Source organism: Jatropha curcas, chromosome 5, assembly GCF_041381405.1.
Source record: "Jatropha curcas cultivar XTBG-Jc1 chromosome 5, XTBG_Jcur_1.0, whole genome shotgun sequence".
In the NCBI taxonomy this organism is placed as follows: Eukaryota; Viridiplantae; Streptophyta; class Magnoliopsida; order Malpighiales; family Euphorbiaceae; genus Jatropha; species Jatropha curcas.
In genome coordinates, this window is record NC_143155.1 from 22,034,972 (window position 1) to 22,055,610 (window position 20,639).

General features: G+C 33.2%; 3 protein-coding genes and 1 pseudogene across 4 annotated transcripts; 2 read left to right on the forward strand and 2 right to left on the reverse strand.

The window, feature by feature from the left end:
- Positions 1-504: 504 nt before the first annotated feature.
- LOC105650649 (polarity axis stabilization protein) lies at positions 505-8,499 on the reverse strand. Of its 2 annotated transcripts, none has more exons than XM_012237576.4 (5): positions 8,271-8,495; positions 6,126-7,919; positions 5,763-5,955; positions 1,027-1,397; positions 505-939 (listed from the first exon to the last, which is right to left on the reverse strand). In XM_012237576.4, the coding sequence occupies exons 2-4, from the start codon at positions 7,733-7,735 to the stop codon at positions 1,173-1,175; spliced, it is 2,028 nt and encodes a 675-aa protein (XP_012092966.1). In that variant the 5' UTR covers positions 7,736-7,919; positions 8,271-8,495; the 3' UTR covers positions 505-939; positions 1,027-1,172. The 2 variants fall into 2 exon arrangements, with proteins under 2 accessions (XP_012092966.1, XP_037491936.1); XM_037636008.2 differs by lacking the exon at positions 505-939 and adding an exon at positions 1,685-1,873 and having other exon boundaries at positions 1,257-1,397; positions 8,271-8,499.
- Positions 8,500-11,365: 2,866 nt separating this feature from the next.
- Positions 11,366-15,222, forward strand: LOC105650716 (receptor-like protein EIX2). Its single transcript, XM_012237658.2, has one exon. It carries the CDS (start codon positions 11,431-11,433, stop codon positions 14,515-14,517), a length of 3,087 nt encoding a protein of 1,028 aa, XP_012093048.1. The 5' UTR covers positions 11,366-11,430; the 3' UTR covers positions 14,518-15,222.
- Positions 15,223-16,938: 1,716 nt separating this feature from the next.
- LOC105650648 (putative B3 domain-containing protein REM15) lies at positions 16,939-17,631 on the reverse strand. Its single transcript, XM_012237575.4, has 3 exons — positions 17,463-17,631; positions 17,273-17,370; positions 16,939-17,181 (listed from the first exon to the last, which is right to left on the reverse strand). Exons 1-3 carry the CDS (start codon positions 17,629-17,631, stop codon positions 16,939-16,941), a joined length of 510 nt encoding a protein of 169 aa, XP_012092965.1.
- Positions 17,632-18,657: 1,026 nt separating this feature from the next.
- On the forward strand, positions 18,658-20,630 carry LOC105650715 (leucoanthocyanidin reductase-like; annotated as a pseudogene).
- The last annotated feature ends 9 nt before the right edge of the window (positions 20,631-20,639 follow it).

Sequence of the window (20,639 nt, forward strand, 5' to 3'; positions counted from 1 at the left end):
TAATATATATTGATAATTACAATTGAAATTTGAAATTATAAATTTATATTATTCTCGTTCACACATATAAATTTGAATCAAAATTCCAAATAGCCATTCTATTTCCGCATTTCATTTTAAAAAATTTTGAGTATCATATATTTAAAAAATATTTATTACTTAAAATAAGTTATTATATATTTAAAACTTTAATTAAAATTTCAAGGTTATAAATTTATTATTTTTTTCCATATCTATTGAATCAAAATGAAAAAGAAAGGAAGAAAGAAAGAAAAAGAGGTGGAGAGATGGAGACCTATGCGTGCTCTTATTGACACAAAACTATGAAAGATATTATAATAAGATGGAATCAACCTCAACTATCATTCTCAATTTGGCAAAATATAATGACAGTTCATACAAAAGATAAGACTGCAATTTTTGTCCAATCAAAATATGAATCTTCCTTTCCTTATCAGTAGGAATCCAGTTTTTCAACAGAAGACATCTCATAGTCTCAGGCCATGCTTCAAAAATAACAAGATATTTTTAAAATATGAACTTGGCCAGATAAATATCTCATGAAATATGGCTTTTCAATATTTCCATAAGCTGCTTCTATCTATATCTAACAATTACGAAAATTGGACTGAAAAACAAATTAAACGGCTTAACACAATTTCTCCTGGCAATTTTCTTGACTAACACAATTTGCACCAAAAGGCAAAGACTAAAAAACAGTTGGAAAGTACAAAATCTACAGGTGGGAATTCTGCCCCAAATGATTATACACATTGATAGCTTACAGAATGTAATTCAGAACAAAGACATTATTCCTCATTTTCCAGTAGATATTCAAAACTTGTCTCCCATAAGTTCTGAACAATCCAATCTCATAGGATTGTAAAAAACAAAGAAAGGTTATCTCAAGTGCATGTGCCGTTTGTCGTTCTCACTCATCTGGAATATAAGTCGAAACAAAAAAAATTTTAGTAAATTGCATGAAATTAGTGAGGATTAGGAAGGATTTGTTTATATTAGTCTCACCAAGCAGAAGAATTATGCCCGAAATGGAGAAATCATCTCCAGTCCTTTGATTGAAGGACAAAATAATCATGAGCTGTGCCATTGTTCAGTTATGGGAAAAGAACCGCACAACCAGGTCTGACTAGTTCATACCCATGTTTTGCGTACTATCTGGGTGAAGTGGAAGAAGGATCATCCCCAGTTTCTACAGAAGGGTGGCCTGGAAGATTTTTCAGCTCTGGATTTCCTTGTAGAAGGGCTGCTCTTTCTGGGTTCATCAGAAGAAGTTGCTGCATGTCTTTGGGAAGTACATTGAACACTGCCTGGATATCTTTCTTCAGTTTCTGGCAAGTTGCTGCAGAGTCTGCACTAGCCCTTCTGGACTGCTGGAGCTGGAGATTACAGGATTTATGAAAAGATTAACATTTTATTATATCTATTTATACTGTTGCATTCACGAAAGATTGCAAAAACAAAGAAATATAATTGCATTATGGATAACGCAAACTAGTGACATCCATGATTAAGCATGGAATTTTTACTCAATCTGCAGATAGTTCAGATGGGCATCATAGTTCCGATTAATGGATTTATATTGCTGGCCTCAATTCCACAAAATAAGTGGAACAACTCGCAAGACAGACATAAGTGAGAAACTTCAACTACATGTACAACGTACCAAGTGCGATGAATAGTATTATCGCTAGGACTTTCACATTTCTACTTCACCAATATAGAACGTCTGGACTAAACCACACTATCTCCATAAATCACACAATTTCCTATTCAGTTAACTGGAATAAATTTTCATTCTCTGAGTTAAAAAGTTCCAGCATATCATCCTAGCAGTTGTTCTTCCAGATCCCATCTTCAAAAAAGAAAAAAAAAAAAAAATAGAAGAATCAAACAAACCCAGAGCCTATAATATATCTGATACACGAAAAAAAAATTATCAGAAGCTAAAAATAGGACTATATTTCTTTTATCATCTTTCCAGATCTACAGCAGTATTGCACTACCAATCAAATGATATTTACCCATTTGACATGCAACAATAACTGGCCAATAAGAATACATGATATAGTAATCCCGCACAAAGGCCATTTTGAATTGACAAAAGAGTTTCTGAGAATACTTGACACACGAAAAAGGGGAAACAGCACTATTATATTCTAAGGAGACCTAAATATAACTAAAAAACTTTTTCCAGAACACAATTAAATACATGAAAGATAGAATTGTTCCTCTCCTCAATCCTCAGTTTAAGCATTAGTGCTATTGCTAGAGATAATTTCTGGCCCCATTCACATCAAATGCACTAGTTCAAGATTTACAGGTTCATGATGAGAGTTTTTGCCAGCGACATGACCTCAATGATTTGGCTAACCCAACATTGGGAAACACCTTATCCACACCTGACTGAACAGAAGGACCACAGGATGATCCTCAAAAAGCAGGCTAATGAATGGGAACAGGGACGAAGCTACTCATTGGAAGAGGCGGTCAATTTGCCCACTCCTATCAGGAGGGAAAAAAAATGGTTTACATTTTCACAGTTCGGACCCTAGTTTTTCCACTTTTTCCAAAGCACTCCAACCACTTTGCCCCCCTTCACTTATGTGTTATATGGTTTTGCCCCCCTTCTATTTACATTTGGCTTCGTCCCTGTGTGGGAAGTAGTAACTTTTTGATTATTGTCAATCATTTGGATCAAACTTTGAATATAAGGGTGAGTTTGTGTGTCTTCTAAAATTTTGCCTGGACATGAAAACCAAAAAGAAGTAATTCATACTAACTAAAGGTAAGCAGTAACTTCAAAACTAATTCAGATCAAACTTTTGCATGAATGTGATAACTCCAAGATTTTTATGATTCATCTGGATCATTTATGTGTATCATAATTAAACTGCAGTCACTTATCGCATAATTCAGATAACTGTGGATCTAATATAAAATCAAAGCAATCAAGGTCTTTCCGTAGAAATACAATTGCATAAAAAACAAGGGTTTGTAAAATCTGGACTAAACTCGAATGAATGAACAATATACACGAGTCAAGTTCATATGGCATTCAAAAACTACCATGTCATGTCATCGACAAATGTAACATCATGATTTTAAAAAAATTTGCCAAAAAATATTTAGCTTAGATCCTGCAAATAGAAAAAGATAAAAAGAAGAAAATAATAGAAAAAGATGACATGGAGTGCAGCAGTAAGAAAGCATTCAGTGGTTCTAAGACTGATGATGTAACCTTGAACTCCAAAATGGAGGAAACAGATCCATATAACTGACTCAAACTAGTTTGGGGTTAAGACTTAGATGGTGTTTAATAACAGAAATAGTTTGATAATACTTGTCAACATATCATTTAAATATTTTAAAGCTAAAATTATGTTAAAAACGATAAGTCAAAATTTGTGCTCAATATAATTAGTAATTAGACTTTTAAATCACTTTGCATCTAACAAGTGTATAATCCAACGCTTAAACTTCACAAATTAGCTTATTCCGGTGCAGTTTTGTTGGCCAGGATTTAATTTCTGGCAGGCACAGTCTAGCTGGATCTTTCGTTACTTATAATAGTTATGTAATAGATTTAGGCTCTTGTAGAATGAAATATGGCAGAGGCCAAGAAAAATTTCAAAAAATACTGCACAACCTTATAAAGGTACGAAAGCTTCTAAGCATTCAAGTTGATGTAATAAATGGCTATTATCTTTGCGCAACGGTTGTTACATATGCCTCTTCTTTGCCTGCCATATAATTGGGGATAAAGGCAATGGGCCTTTAAATCCTTCATGTAAAGGCAATTACATAAAAACAGGGTGATGTATGTCTGAGAATCATCAGTAACAGTATTTTCCAAAACACAATCTTTGTTTGATATTTCAAAGGATTAAGGTAGAAACATAAATTTCTTAGCAAGAATCACAAAATTGTTAAAGCAACAGTAAAACCAAACAAAAGGAGACGACTAGAAAGAAACAAGATAAAAGATAAAGAGACCTGAATAAGAAAAGGGGTGACCGAGCATTCAGCCAAAATTAAACTAGTCAGAAACTAGTGCAACACGGATAGACTTTTATGTCATTCATATTCTTTTGCACCAAAAGCTTTGAAACAGAGAAACCTATCTATGGTAACAGATCATTATGTTGGTAGCCGCAAGCATGTGGATATACCATTAACTTAAAAGCATGCTTTGCTCTTGCAGCATTATTGATGTGCATGATTAATCTCTTGCAGTGGGCGACAATATGGAAGGAAGAGAAAGACACGAGATAAAATGGGAAAAAATGAACATAAAATTGGTATGCAAAATTCAATGATGCATTCACTTATGTATATGCGCTTGTGTGCAAATGCATACTGGGGATGAATGCATGTATGCAAGCGTAAACAGTGAGTATGCATCGCCATATGCAATATCTGCTTTCGCATGGAAGTTTCTTAAATCCCCTAGTGTTTTGTTCACAGCTCACACCTCTAGATGTTTAATATGGAGGGTTCACACAGGATTGGATGTACAAGGATCCAGGCCTGTCCAAGTTAACTAGAGTCTTATTAGTTTAATTTGGATACTAAACTATCATATCACGATGCATATAAAAGGGCCAGTTTCTGCTTGATTTGAGAGAGAGAGAGAGAGAGAGTTCAGGAAGATAAGGGTTCTGGGTGCCACTGCTATAGCTCCTTTGTTTTAAGAAATTTTCATGTCATTTTCACTTGTGGAGATAAGACAGTGGCCAAACTGTGTAAATTACATCCGGGAATAAGCTATTATTGATATTTTCTCTGATATTCAATTTTTAGACCTGCTGTTAATCACCCTGAATTCTGGAACCTGTCTTAGATTCTAAGCTGGTAAACATTATTACTTGTAAATCAGATATGCAAGCCATTTTTCTTTCTTGCTTTAATTTTTGCTTCTTTCTGGTAAGTAAAAGAAATATCTACGTTGGTTCAACACCAAGATGGGGTACCATAGACACTAGACTATATAACATGTCAAGTAACACATTTAAAAAAAATACATGAAATGCCTAGACCAATGAAATTTTGTACAAAATAAAGAAACATAAAGTGATTCAATTTCCAATGTAATTAGGCTTTTCGTATTTCAATACAATTGATTACTAATAAAATAAATGGACTTGGGATTTAATCTTTTGACAAGGTAAAGAAGCAATAATCAGAAGACATGAAATCTCTGTCACTTGCAACAAGCAATTTAAGAAATGGGATTATACAATTCTTTGCAGTAGGAAAATTGGTAACAACTTGACTTCATAAAACCCACATCTCAATGCTGTGAAAAAGTCAATCAAGTTCCCATCCACCTGGCAGCTCTTTTTTTTTTTTTTTTTTTTCACATTACCAACTGCTCTCAACTCAACATTAAATAAGTAGGAATTTGTCATATGCTTAAGGAATTAACAACTAACCCAAATTTTGCATGGCAAGCACCATGTTTGTAGGAAGCATAATAAGGATGCTTGGAATAGAGTAGATGAAAAACATTTCTATATCTCAATCATTTAACATGTATAATTATTACATCCACCATAAAATTGTAAAAAATCTTGATTGTTCTCCAGTATGTCGTGGAACGTATGATCAAAGGGAACTCATTTTGGCAAATTTGTAGACACTTTCAGCAATAATCATAATATTACTGAAAACATGGGGTAGACCAGTCTCTGATCTCTCCTATGAGTAGAACAGAACTGGCTTAACATGGTTCAGAAAATTACCTGAATTTCTCCACTGAGATGCCTCTCGATAGCATTGAAGGAATCAACAACCTCCAATTCAGACATTTTAGATAAGAACTGTTGTATGTCAGTTTTCATTCTTGCTTGCCTCCATAATCTATGTTGTTCATGTTCAGCAACAGCTCGCCTCCTTTGAAACCAAGGCATAAAATTTGGTCCTTGCAAAAACCGCCTGAACAGTGACAAAAAGGAAAACTTAGTAACACTACAGGCATTGAAAACTTAATTTATCTAATCAGAATGAGGGGAACAGAAACATTTGAACTAATTTTAAAAAATAAGAGGAAGAAGAAAGAGAGGATTAAATAAGCAATTTTAATGGTGGTTAAAACATTTCATTACCTGTATAAGTCCAGCCAATTAGATCTCATCCGCTTTGATAAGAACTTCCCCACACCTCTTGCTGCTAAGCTTGACAAGAATTCCTCAGTGTTAAATGGAGGAAGAGGAGGAGGGTCAACAAATGGAGAAGATCCTTCCGAAGGAGTATTTGCTCTAAAATATGGGCCGAAAGGAGCTAGAAAGTTGGTGGTTAGCTCTAAGAAATGTCGTCGCAATATCTCATTATTAACAACAGACATTGACTCCTCAACCCTTGGAGAGATCCCAGCATCAATAAGTCTATTCAAAATGGAAGTGTCTGGCTTAGTTGTTGCAGCATAAGTGCTCCAAATGGCTTCCTTATGCTCTGTCATGAGGCAAAGAGGGCCATCCCTCCTTAATTTAACTGCATTCAGCAAGCTTGAAGGAGAAAACTTCTTCAAGGAGAGCTGCTGAAGTCCCGATCCTTCTGGCCTTCCAGAAATTCTACCAGTAGACCGGCTTGCAAGGGGAAGCCGATTTGAATTTGGAGCAGGGCTTCCAACTGAAACAATGTGGGGAATATTACGAAGTGCTTTGAGGAAAAACAAGTTTGTCACTCCCAAAACCATTGGAGGGAAAGTATCTCCTTGTTGAAGTGAATTCAAATAAGCAAATTCGGGGTCATGGATGGTGAAATATGGCCTAAAATCAACACTACATAAAAGTGGTGCAACCAAGCTCACAAGACTTGCAACTGCCTCACTGCACTGGGAAGGTGTTGGTCCTATTATAAGAATGGGTTCGCCAATAAGTAACAATTCCCATAACACCCAAAGTTGCAATAAAATCCCTCGAAATGTACCAAAAATATCTGAATCATGAAAAAGCCCCTGTGGGACTGACTGATTTGTTGGAAGAAACGGAGCTATTGAGGAAGCAGACTCTTCAAACATCCCATTTTCCAAGGGCAAGCTGTGTGCTGGTGGCAAGTTAACTTTAAGCATAGCATTCCCAATAGGAAGCTCCATTAGCTTACCTGGAACAGGAGCAGGCCACTTGGAAACATAAGCAGCAATATGCTCAAGTGCTTTCTTTCCAATATCAAAGAATAAAGGACCCATGATTTGCAACAAAGGCCTAAACACAGCAGAGTACGGATTATGAGATAATATCACCACAGACTTCTGCTCTCCTCCTCTCTTTAGCCGCTCATCATGTCTCTGTCTATTAAACACATAACCATACAAGTATCTCAACTCTTTGTCAGTTTTCCTAATAATAGTTCTTCGAGTCAACTTCTCATATGTAGAATTTGAAGATACTTCTTTATCATCAATTTCTGTTATCTCAGATGCAGTTACACTGCTTTGTTCAGAACCTTTCTGTCTCCTAATGCGGAAAAAGAATATGCAATCATGAATGCTTGAACGATTCTGGTTCTGGGAAACTGAATCTGGAAATGAACTAAAAGCAACATCAAGTTCCTCTTCACTTGTGAGAAGCCCAGGTGGGTAACTCTCTTCAATGAGCTGACCTTGTTCAAGATCAAATCTGATGATACAAAAAGCAACCACCCATTGCTGAAAAGATTCTCGATCAACATTTAAATTAAGCTCCTGCTTAATAGAAAACGAAGGCAATCGACTCATTTCCAAGTTATTCAACACTCTTAGTCATCCATCAAAAAAGCCAATTCTCCTTGTCAACCATATTTTCCTTTACAATTTACAAGATTAGGTGGACCAATCCTTGCCTATTCAGCAGCTTCCCAAGTCAATTTCTTCTAGCATTACTTCTGTAACAACTTTACTGAGAAGCTGAGAATCCCAATACCTACGAAAGAAAACCCACAAGCATGCATTACAAAAAAGAGTGTTTTCTGTAGCTATTGCAATGTTTTGTTTAGTCGCCGATAAATGTATGTAAAGGTAAGTAATTGAAACTACAAAACCTTAGATTTACCGAAACTCACTACTAAGCTAATAGTTTTAGCTCAGGCAAGCTCTTTATTTGAGAAACCAACATGGCACATAATACCCGAATCCAAATAATAATACATATATCCTTTACTGTTCTCCTTTTTCTCGGCAATCAAACAATAATAAACATTAAGATGCAAGGAAAGCATCATTTAAAGAGTCAGTATTAGAGAGAAGATCTAAAGAGGGTGTATCAGAAACTTACCTGAACTGAAAAACCCAGATTCAATTATTGCATGAATCAATCTGGATCAGCCAAAAATGGACACCCAATTAGCCAAATACATATGGGTCTCAAGTAGAATTAAAAAAAAAAAAATGTAAAAGGAAAAGATTTAAAATAAAAGGCAGATCTTTGTCAGCTTCCTCTCTAACTGTGCGAAATGCAAAACGTAAATGCCTGAGTCTGATTTTGCTCAACTAATTTAGGAGGTAAGCCTTTGAAATTTTATTTTTCATTTTTTTTTTTTTTTGACATGGTTATATTATGACATGTTAAACTATTTAATCTTTTTTTTTTCATTTTGTTAAAGAGTGAATATTTGATCTAATCACTACTTCGGTATTTTTTTTTTCGGGTAAATAAATTAAAACATGGTTATATTATGACATGTTAAACTATTTAATCTTTTTCTCAAAAATTTACTATTTAGCCATTAAATAATAATTAAAAAAAATACATTACATTAAACCCAATTTTTATCTTTAGGATTCGAACCAAATTGGAAATTGTACAGACTCGAATCAAAATAGTAAAAAAGAAATGAAATTAGAGGGATTTCATCAAAACCAAAACATATATTTTTTCATTTTAGATATATTATGCATTCTAAAAGCTACTATCACATTTTATTATTTTAAAAAATTATTATTTAAATCCAACCAAAATCACACAGCCCTGCATAAAAAAAATCAAATTTTCTTTTGATAGAATCATTAAACAGTCACAAGAGTGTGCTTTAAAATTTAATGTTGATGGTTCTGCAGGAGGAAAACCAGGGTCAGTTGATATTGGTGGTGTTTTGAGAAACTCTCTTAGTTTGATTACGTGTTTTTTTTTTCAATCGGTGGAAATCTTAAATTCTAATGAAGCTAAATTATTTGCAATTTTTAAAACTGTTGAGTTATTTAGTCATTGTCATAATTCTTCTATGCATCTCATTATTGAATAAGATTCTATAAATTTCATCTGTTCGTTCTTACAAAAGGATAAGTGGCCATGGCAATTGTGGAATCATTTTAACAAATTTGATTCGTTGTTATATTCTTTAGTTCAGATTAATTTCAGTTTTATCAACAAAGAACGTAATCATTTTGCAGATTGTATAGCTAAGAAAAAAATGGATGTTATAGAACCTTTTTAGCATGACTTTAAAGTTTAGTTTTATTTATGTAATCGCATAATTATGTTTTTTTTTTTTTTTTCCTTTCTTCTTATCTCAAAAAGAAATCTAATGGATGTTCTGGTTTTCTTGTGTTGAGGCATTTTTTATCGGCTTTTTCACTTAATTTTTTCAAATTAGATTCAGGTGTTTTAGGGAGCCTGTTAACTCGGATTAGATTATTTCGATAAATTAAAATTTTCCTATTTTTTATTATAATAAAATAAATTAACTTTTCACCAATAAAAAAATATATAAAATACATATAAACGTCAATAGTTAACACTTTAAGAAATAAGATAAAACGATTGATTTATTATACTCAAGGACTTTCTTGTCAATCTCATCACTAACAGCGGCTATTTGAGAGTTAAATGATTTTATATTTTCCACCTGTATTTTTCCAATTTACCCAACACCTCTTGCATCTCTGCCTCTATTTTCTTTTCTTCAAATAGCTTATGCTCCAACTCAACTTCAATCTCCTTCGTCTTACTAAGTACTATTGATATCTCCATCCTCAAAGCCTATATAATCGTCGCAGTCAAAAAGCGTTCATTTTCTTTCCAACGGCGGTGGAGTTTCTTTCTGCTGCTCTTTCTTCTTTGTCAATTCAATCTGGAATTAATCTTCAGGTAACATCTGAAAGTCTGTGAACATATATCATGCTGGCTACTATCTCTTCTTCCTATCCTAGATCATCCTTTCACCATTCCGTCAAAAAGAAAAAGTAGTATCTGAGAGAAAAGAAAGAATTAGGAGTAGGAGTTGGCGCCTGCTTGCTTACTTACTTTGCGATCCTAGCTTTACGGTCGCGAGAACGATCCGTGGTTACACGTATACATTAAACCAATAAAATTAAAAATTTTTATTTATCACGAAAACGAAACTATCTAGACTAATAAAGGTTCCAATTTTCCAGAGATTATCTATTGAATTTACTCGTACCTTAACACTTGGACGATCCCTTGTGATTGTCCATTAGGTATTCTCAAGGAGAATGTCTATTACATATTATTTAAAGGTCATTTCAGTAATTTGATGTGTAAAACTCTTTGCATATTTAAATAAAATGATTATGTAGTTAAATGGTCTATTAAATTAAATTAAAGTAATTTAACAGAGGGTGCATGAATTTATAAAATTGTTGTGAATTTATAAAAGAGTATGACTTAGTTTTAATAGGTGCGTGTTTGCTAATATTTCTTATTTAACTAATAAAAAATTTAATTAAATTAGTATGATATTATTCTTAATTGTAATTGTAAGGATCACCCGCGATACGAGTTACCAAATCTAGGGAGCCGAAAACCTGCATATGGAATGTCTGAAACATCTGAAACAACTAACTGTACTTCCCATGAGAGCCTAGTTCATCAAGAAAACAACTAATTATTGAAATCATTAAAATTTAATAAGATAAATAGAACAAATCACTAAGCACAGTAACTAAAAAGATGTTTGTCTTAGACAATATTTTTATAATTATGTAATATATTTTCATATTGTAACGATTTTCAACAACAAGCAATCTTCATATCATTAAAAGCAAGCTGTTGCATTCGTATGAAACATGAAAAGAGGGAGAGAGACAAAGAAACTAGTAATTCAAAATTGGTGGCATACCTTATGCCAGCACGTGCTCTTTTTGGAGTTAGAATTGCCATGTGAAGCACTCCATTCAATAACATATGTCTTGTCCGTAGCAGAGATGTATATAAAAAAATTAAGCCTATTAAGAATTAATTAAGCTTATTTTTTTAATTAAATATTGATATTAAGAATTGCATGGCAATATAGTCAAATTAATACTGCGACAGGCAAGCTGTTATCGCAAAATTCCAAGATAATAATACGGAAGTTGGTAGCACTCCTCTCAAAAAGTTATATTCTGAAAGAATAAATATTTATCAAAAATGTTGACACCCAAACTGCGTTATATATATATTTCTTTCCTCAATAGTTTGCTTCACATTAATTTCCATGGCTGAATTATTACCATTTCTGGGTTTGATTGTTACCATAGTCACTAATACAGTCGTCTTTACTGATGGAAGCTGCATTCCCAGTGAAAGAGACGCTCTTTTGAAGTTCAAGCAAGATCTCAAAGATGAGTTAAATTGGCTTGGCTCTTGGTCTACGCAAACCGATTGTTGCCATTGGAGAGGTGTTATTTGCAACAACGTAACTGGCCATGTCACGGAACTCCATCTTCGCAATCCTTATTTTGTAAGTGCAAGTTCTTACACAACTTACGCCGAAGATTTGACTCGTCAGAGATCAAAGCTGCAAGCTAGTAAGTTAAACCCTTCCTTGCTTGAGTTGAAGCACTTGAATTATTTGGATTTAAGCGGAAATGATTTTAAACAGATTTCGATTCCATCATTTATTGGTTCAATGAAGAGTTTAAGATATCTTAATCTCTCTAATGCTGAGTTTGGTGGAATGATTTCTCCTCAAATTGGAAATCTCACCAACTTGCGATTTCTTGGTCTTGGAGGTACAGTTTCAGGCAGTCTTTATAGCAATAATCTAAAATGGCTTTCAGGTCTCTCTTTACTTAAAACCCTTGATTTGAGCAATGTCGACCTCCCAAATGCCTCAGATTGGTTCCAGGAGATAAATAAACTTGTTTATCTAGTAGAATTACGGTTGGGTCTTTGTTATCTTCCTAATCCTATTAATCCAACATTAACTGCTGTTAATTTTTCATCTCTTGCAGTTCTTGATCTGTCTGGTAATATTTTAGATAACTCTCTTTTGGTTCCAAGTGGATGGATTTTTTCTCTTAAAAATCTAATTTTCCTTGATTTAAGGGTAAATAATTTCCATGGGCTAGTTCCAATAGGTCTTCAAAACTTGACTTCTCTGAAACACCTCGATTTATCATACAACCATTTTAATTCTTCCATACCTCACTGGTTATACAGTTTTAGTAGTGGACTCGAGTTCCTTAACCTTTTTGGAAATGAAATGCATGGCAACATACCAGAAGGAATTCAAAGCTTGGCTTCTTTAAGAATTCTAGACCTATCAGGAGAAAGTAACAATTTCCAAGTTGATGGGAACAACCTAATAAGATACATAGGCAATCTCTGCAACTTGAGGTCCATTGATTTGTCCTACATTAAGTTGAATGTCAACGTAAGAGACCTCTTTCAGATATTGTCGGTATGCATTTCAAATCATTTAGAATCATTGTCTTTAGAGAATTGTCAACTTTTTGGCCAACTCCCTAACTATGCTTTTGGTCGATTCAGAAATCTAGGCTATCTATCTTTATCAGAAAATTCCATTTCTGGTAATATTCCAATCTCTTTTGGGAGTCTCTCAAAATTGGAAATAGCATATCTTTCTAAAAACTCCATGGAGGGAGTTGTTACACAACTCCATTTTGTCAATCTAACAAGATTGATGATTTTCAAGGCTGATGGAAACTCACTTACTCTACAAGTCAGCCCAAATTGGATTCCACCATTTCAGCTTGAAGAGTTATGGCTACAATCTTGGCATCTAGGAGAATTGCTTCCATTTTGGGTTCATTCCCAGAAGTATTTGGCATCCCTAGATATGTCTAACTCAACTATCGTTACCATTCCCAGTTGGTTTTGGAATTTCTCCTCGCAATTTGTTTACTTGAATCTTTCAGGTAACCAAATACATGGAAAGATTCCACATTTAACTGTGAGTCAAATTCGATTGTACTCTCCTAGTCGTTATGGAGGAGCCACTATTGATTTGAGTTCAAATTACTTCAACGGTGTTTTGCCTCTTGTTTCTCCCGATATCACTACATTAGATCTTTCCAATAATTTATTTTCTGGAACTATTTCTCACTTCTTGTGCTCTCAAGTGAATATGGAAATTCCATTCAATGAGTCGATGAACATGGAATTCATAAATCGGCAATTACCAAAAGCAGGGTATGTGAACATGGCATATTTAAATCTGGGATCAAATCAATTATTTGGAGAGATACCAAACTGCTGGATGAAGTGGGATGGTTTGCAAGCTGTAGAATTGAGTAGTAATAATTTTATTGGAAAAATTCCAAGCTCTATGGGAAATTTGAGCTGGCTTCAATCACTACATTTACGTCACAACAATTTATCAGGAGAAATACCTTTCTGTCTTTCAAATTTTAAGAGATTGGCATCCATTGATTTTGGTGAAAATCAATTTGATGGGAAAATTCCAAAATGGATTGGTACAAAAGTTTCCACATTAAAGATTCTCAATCTCCGCTCAAACAAATTCCATGGTCCTATTCCTCATGAAATTTGTTACTTAAAGGATCTGCAGATCTTGGATTTGGCTCATAATAAGCTCTCTGGATCTATACCAAAATGTATTAGCAACTTTAGCGCAATGATCTCAGCAAATGATTCAGATGATTTCATGTCATATCCTATTATTCCTATTATTGGACACTCGGCTTTAGAGAACGCAAAACTTGTAATCAAAGGGCAACTGCGCGATTACAATAAAATTCTTAAATGGTTAAGAAGTGTGGATATCTCTAATAATCTTTTATCAGGAGACATACCAATGGAAGTGGCAGGTCTCGTTCGACTACAGGCATTAAATTTGTCGAATAATTTTTTGACAGGAAAAATTCCTGAAAATATAGGTGATATGAGAGAACTCGAGTCTTTGGATTTATCAGGAAACAAACTCTCAGACAAAATTCCTCAAAGTATTTCTGTCTTAAACTACTTGAGCCACTTAAACTTGTCATATAATAAGTTAATAGGCAAAATTCCTTCAAGCACTCAAATTGATGGCCTTAATGTATCATCTTTCATTGGCAATCAGCTTTGTGGGCTTCCATTGAATAAGACTTGTCATGCGAGCTGGGATCATGTACTTGAAGGTGAAGGAAATGGAGGAGGAGAGTATGATGATGATGATGATGATTATAAGCTGCGGTGGAGTACAATGATATATGGATTCGTGGTTGGCTTTTGGTGTGTGGTTGGTCCTATTATGTTTAGTAGGAAATGGAGGTTAGCTTACTTCAATTTTCTGAGTAGCTTGGTGCAGAAATTTAAAAGGTGCTTTTGTTTGTGACATTGCTTGTACTGTGCTGTGCTCAATAATTGCCAGATTTTTATATAGAGGTCCATTGCTTCTTGTGTATTCTTTTATGTATTTTTATTAACTGTATTTGGGTGGCTCCTATAGTCATTGCCAGATTTTTTCTCTGCAATAATTGCCAGATTTTTATTAAACTGTTTTATTCCTAACCAGATTTGCTACTTAAAAAGTCATTCGACCTCAAGCATTGAACTTGTCAGAAAAATTTTTACAGGAAAAATTCCTGAAAAGTATTGTGATATGAGAGAATTCAAGTCTTTGGATTTATCAAGGAAACAAGCTATTTGGAGAAATTCCTCCAACTATTTCTGAATTAATACATTACTTGAGCCACTTAAACTTGTCGTATAACAATTTAACAGGCAATTAAAATTCCTTCAAGCACTCGAATCGGTAACTTTGATGCTTCGTGTTTTGTTGGCAATCAACTTTGTGGTTATCCGTTGGACGAGACTTGTCGGGGAAGGGATGTACGTAAAGATGAAAGAAGTGGAGGAGAGGAAGATGAAGATGATAGTAATATAGTGCAGTTGGTCCTATTTTGTTTAGTGGAAAATGGAGGATTACTTATTCTAATTTTCTGGGTCGTTTGGTGCAGAAAGTTAAAATGTGTATATGTTAGGTTTTTGCTAGTAATATGTTGTTCCCCATAATGGTCTTCTTGTTTCTTTTATACTCCATTCATTTCATATTAAGTGTCCATTTAGTTAAAAAAAAAAAAATATTAACAAAGTGTTAGTTGAGGTGGTTAACGACTTCAATTCTTATAAGGGTGAGATCTTTGGAAAAACACCGTTTTGCTGGGAGAACGAAAAAAATATTTACGTTTTATGGCTAATGGGTTAATGCAATTAATTTTTATTTTTTTTTCTAAAATGGTAGTTTAATAAAATACTAGCCCTATTATTGATTTTCCATAATTTCCTTAATCCTAGTGAAATTCTCTTAATGAACACTTAATATGGAAGGGACAGAGTATTGTAATTTATTGTAGCTTGATTTTCTCTTAACAATGCTTTTTCTAGGCTTCTTGATCGAAGTTTTTAGCTTTTTTTATAGAAGAAAAAAAATTAATGCACAACAAAAACTAAGATCAGGACTAGTAAGTATCAAATTATTGATAAAAAAATAAAAAAAAAATCTTATAATTTATCATATTTTTCAAGTTACAAATACAAAAGATCTCCAAGACGCAAAACAATATCACAATAATTGTTTTAAATGTTTGTTAATTGGAGTTGAGGGTTTAGTTAAGTTACTCCCTCTGTGCACAAATAACTGTCACATTTGCGAAATTATCATGTCAATAAATAAGCATCGCATGTGTGGGTTTTAAGAAATAATTAATTTTTTTCATTTTTACCTTTTGTAAATGACGAATATTAACGGCTATAATTCTTAAAAATATCTTTCTCTTTATTGTAAATAAGGGTAATCGATAAATTAAATGGTTTTTTTAAGTGACGAAAAAGTGTAAATGTGATGGTTACTGATAGCAACAAAATATGCATGTATTTTAATTTAATTCAATTGCATTTGAAGTACAAAACCTGAAATTAAATCTCATTTTCGTGATTTTTCTCTCTTTTGTTGATTTATCGTTTGAGCAATATCAATATGGGAAATTATAGTAAATGTCACTTTTTGAAATTTATTTTTACATACTGTCAGTTTGATTTTATTATTTACATTACTGTCGATTAGGATATATTTTTACTTTGTGCCCTTTTTTTTTAATTTGTTAGGCATTACTTTGTCAGTGAATCAGTGTTTTAATTGCTTAATGTTTTCTTTTATATTAATTTCCTATTGTAATTATCATTTCCTCTTTTTAGTTTCTTTTCTTTTTTACTGCCGTTTTTTCAGCCGGCCTTCTTTTCCTATTATTCATTATGCGTTTTCTGCCAATATTCTTTACGCTGATATTTTCAAAAGTGAAAGATTTCGTTTTTTCTCAATCATAAGGTATGTTGATTTTTGGCTTTGATCTGTTTTTGTTGTTGAAAATAACTCTTTCCATTTGGATACATTTCTTTCCATTTGGATACAATCACGTAATCACAGAATTGATATATGTTTTTAGATATACATTTTTTGATTTACATTAGTTTAATTTGTTTCTACATTATAATCTTACTGTTTCATATGTTTTTTTTTTTTTTTTCTGTTTATGTTTTTCCTCATGAGTTTTTATATTCTCACGGTTTAATTGTTTATTTTTTTGGTTTTGGTTTCCGTTTGTTAGTCTTTTTTATTTTCCATAATTTGTTTGTTATTTTATAATAATGTATCTCTGTATATATATATATATATATATATATATATATATTTGATTAGAAGATATTTCTGATTTCTTTGTATAATTGAATCAACAAACCAAAAGGGGGCATGAGGTTAATTACCATAAAATTTCATTGCAGGGCTCTTTCCTTTCTTAATAAGCTCCAACATGAAAACATCTCCCTCTTTTAAGCCATTGGCCTGGGCAAATACATTCCAGCCACTCCTTAAACTAACTTCACCACTGTTATTTCTCCCCACTGACACAGTCCATGACCTTCCTCCTTCGTTTGTAAGGATCATCTTTGAGCATTTGCTAATTATATCATTTTTATTTACAAAATCTCTTGGAAATTTCTGCAATTTGACTCCATTTATGATCAACGATTCATCACTATTATTTTATAAAAGCATATATTTTAGTACAATTAGGATTGTCAGTATTTACCAGCCAATAGCTTTCAAGGGATGATGCCCTGAACATGGCATAGAAGAAGGGAGCATCTGTCCACCGCTCACTTTTCGTCTTAGTATTTGTTTTCCATCCTTTCATAAGATCATTCATTGTGTTGTGTTTAAGAGGCTAGAAGAAGAGAAAATTCAACTTTGAAAATGCTGTATTAGCGTATGCAACTTACTCATAATCAGTAGAGGCTTCTTCCCTTTCTTAGTGAGCTCAAACATGAAAGAATCTCCTGGCTTCAGCTTATTTGCATTGCGGAATGCAGTCCAACCCTGTCCAATGTAAGCTTGGCCGTCGTTCTTTTGCCCTAAATTCGCAGGCCACGATCTTCCTTCTTCATCCATAAGAACAATCTTGCCAAATCTTTTGTTTAGGCCATTTGACCTGGCGAATTTCCTTGGAATATATACTGTATTTACAGTAGTCAAACTTACCATCAGTTGCACTTTAAATTACCAGTGACATGCATATATTTACAGTTGCCAAACATAGCATCAACTTGCAGACTGAGTTACCATATATATATATTGAAGATTTTCCAAATTTGATGGAGATTTTCCAAATTGGATTGGTACAGAATTTTCTAAATTGAAGATTCTCAACCTCCGGTCAAACAAATTCCATGGTCCTATGTCTCACCAAATTTGTTATTTAAAAATGTTGCGAACCTTAGAATTGGCTCATAATAAGCTCTCTGAATCTAAACCAAAATGTGTTAGCAACTTCAGTGCAATGATCTCAGCAAATGATCAAGATGATTTACAATGGTATCACGATGGTATTATGACGAGTGTCGTTACAGAGAATACAGATCTTGTAATAAAAGGGCAAATGCGAGAATACACTGCAACCCTAAAACTTTTTAGTAGGAGAAATACCGACCGAAGTGACAAGTCTCATCCAGTTAAATGCATTGAATTTGTCAAATAATTTTTTGACAGGAAAAATTCCAGAAAATATTGGTGATAAGAGACTTGTCATTAGAAGCATATCACCAATAGAAGTTTCAAGCATTTAAAAATTTTTAAAAAAAAAAAAAATCATTTTCACTCTTCCCTGTCAATTAGTAACGGTTTTGTACCTATATTATATTTGGAGTATATAAATTTATAAAATAAGTTTTAATATTTTTTCAAATTAATAATTTATGTTATCATTCTATTTATAAATAATTTAAAATAAAAAATATTTATTATTAAAAAATCAATATATTTTATTTATATCACATCAAAATATTTTTTTATTATAAAATATTTATTTTTACTATAAAGAAAAGGTTGGTAAAATTATTAGTTACTTCGACGATTGAAAAGGACACAGATTAAAATTTAGTCGGATTTGTTTGAAAACTAAGATGTCGTTTGGAATAAATGAATTCCACAAAATTTGATAGAATTCGTTTGGAAAACCTTGATACGTCTGTCAAGGTTATTGGTACAATTAAGGTAACCATTCATTTTTATAACTTAAATTATTATTATATAATAATGGAGCATATTAAACCCCTAACATAAGGGTAAATTACCGATATAAGGCTCTGTTCGGCTATTTTAACAAGTTAAAACACGATTTCTATTAATTATAGCGTTTAATAACATAGTACTAGTTTTTAGAAATTAATGGAGCTTTTTATGAAATATTAAATACTCCGGCATTTAACTTTTAATGTATAGTGTTTAGCTTTTAATTAAATTGTTTTGAGTATCATATTCATTGTTTTTTTTTTTTTTTTCTCCGAATTCGACTAATTAAACAACTAATATCATTTTTTGTCATTTTAACTTAAACAGCTAATTAAATAGATTTTTTTTACCATCGCTACTGAAACAGCTAATATCGTCGAATAAACAGCTAGAAATCCAACTTGAAATCTTTGAACAAAATGTACAAGATCTCAGTGTTAGCTATTTGGGTTACGCCTAGGGCCAACTTAAATTAGTATTTCATAGAAATATGCCCAAACCTATTAATCCTACTCAACACTCTTTCGACACTAACGTTGCAACATAAACATGTCACATCCTAATTCTGTAACCATATTTATGTCCTTTTTCTGAGTTAAATATAGTAGTAAAAATTTATGTTTGGCAGAGATTTTTGCTGTCAGAATTAGGGCATGACATAGATAGAGCAATTCCAGTGGAGCCAGGACTTACAATGTACAATCAAAACAGAAAAGTAAAACGCTTTATTGAGAAAAATGGGATACCCTACACTTATATATGTTGCAACTCCGTTGCTGCTTGGCCCTATCATGACAATACTCATCCTTCCTGATGTTCTCCCACCTTTGGATCGCTTCCAAATCTACGACGATGGTAGTGTCAAAGGTAACTGAATTTTATTGTTATATTTACAGTCTCAATATGTAGAAAATGATGTGCAGATGATACATAAGTGGCTAAGGGTGGTGATGCTCTAGGATCCAAGTGGTAAGAGTGATGCTCTAGGACTTCTAGTCCCAACCCAACCAAGTCCAATCGTCTAAACCGCCCTTTCACAGGCTCTCAATGTAACTAGTAATTTGTGACAGTATATTTGAAAGATTAAATGTCCAAATCTTCTTCAATCTCAGCATTGTCTAGTCCAGAATGATGAATTAATACGTTTTAAGATGTGTTTTATTTACAGCATACTTTGTGGATGGGACTGACATTGAAAAATTCACTATAAAATCACTGGGGGATATTTGTAACACTCAACAAAACTCTTCATTTTCGACCTCCAATGAAGTTTCTAAACATCAATGACTTAGCTTCTTTGTGGGAGGACAAAATTGGACACAAGTTGCCCAGAGATGCCATCACAGAAGATGACCTTCTGGCTGCTGCTAAAGGTTTGATCAGTTATATACACAAGTCTGTTTTCTATTGACATTGGAAACTGCTTTAAAAGAACAATTAGATAATTAAAAAATAAATTTAAAACTGTTTTTCTGTTGTTTCAACATATTATATTGAACTTAAAAAAAATTTAGTACCCATTAATCAACTTATTCAATATAGCAAACTTGTTTTCAATATCAGCTCAAACAGCAATATCAAACTTATGCATATTTCATAAGTTTTGCAGAGATGAGAATTCCAGAAAGCATAGTTGCAGCAATTACTCACGTCATTTCATAAAGGAATGGCAAATAAATTTCTCAATGTACAAGCCAACAGATGTCGAAGTATGTTCAGTCTATCCAGACATACCTTTAGAACTGTTGACAAGTGCTTCGATGACCTTGAGGCGAAGATGTTCGCAATCCGAAAGTACTTTGGGATCATATAAAGTGACAAGTTCTAAGCAAATAATCTTTGATTTTCACTGCGTATATATAGTAATATATAAAGCCTACATCTAGAGA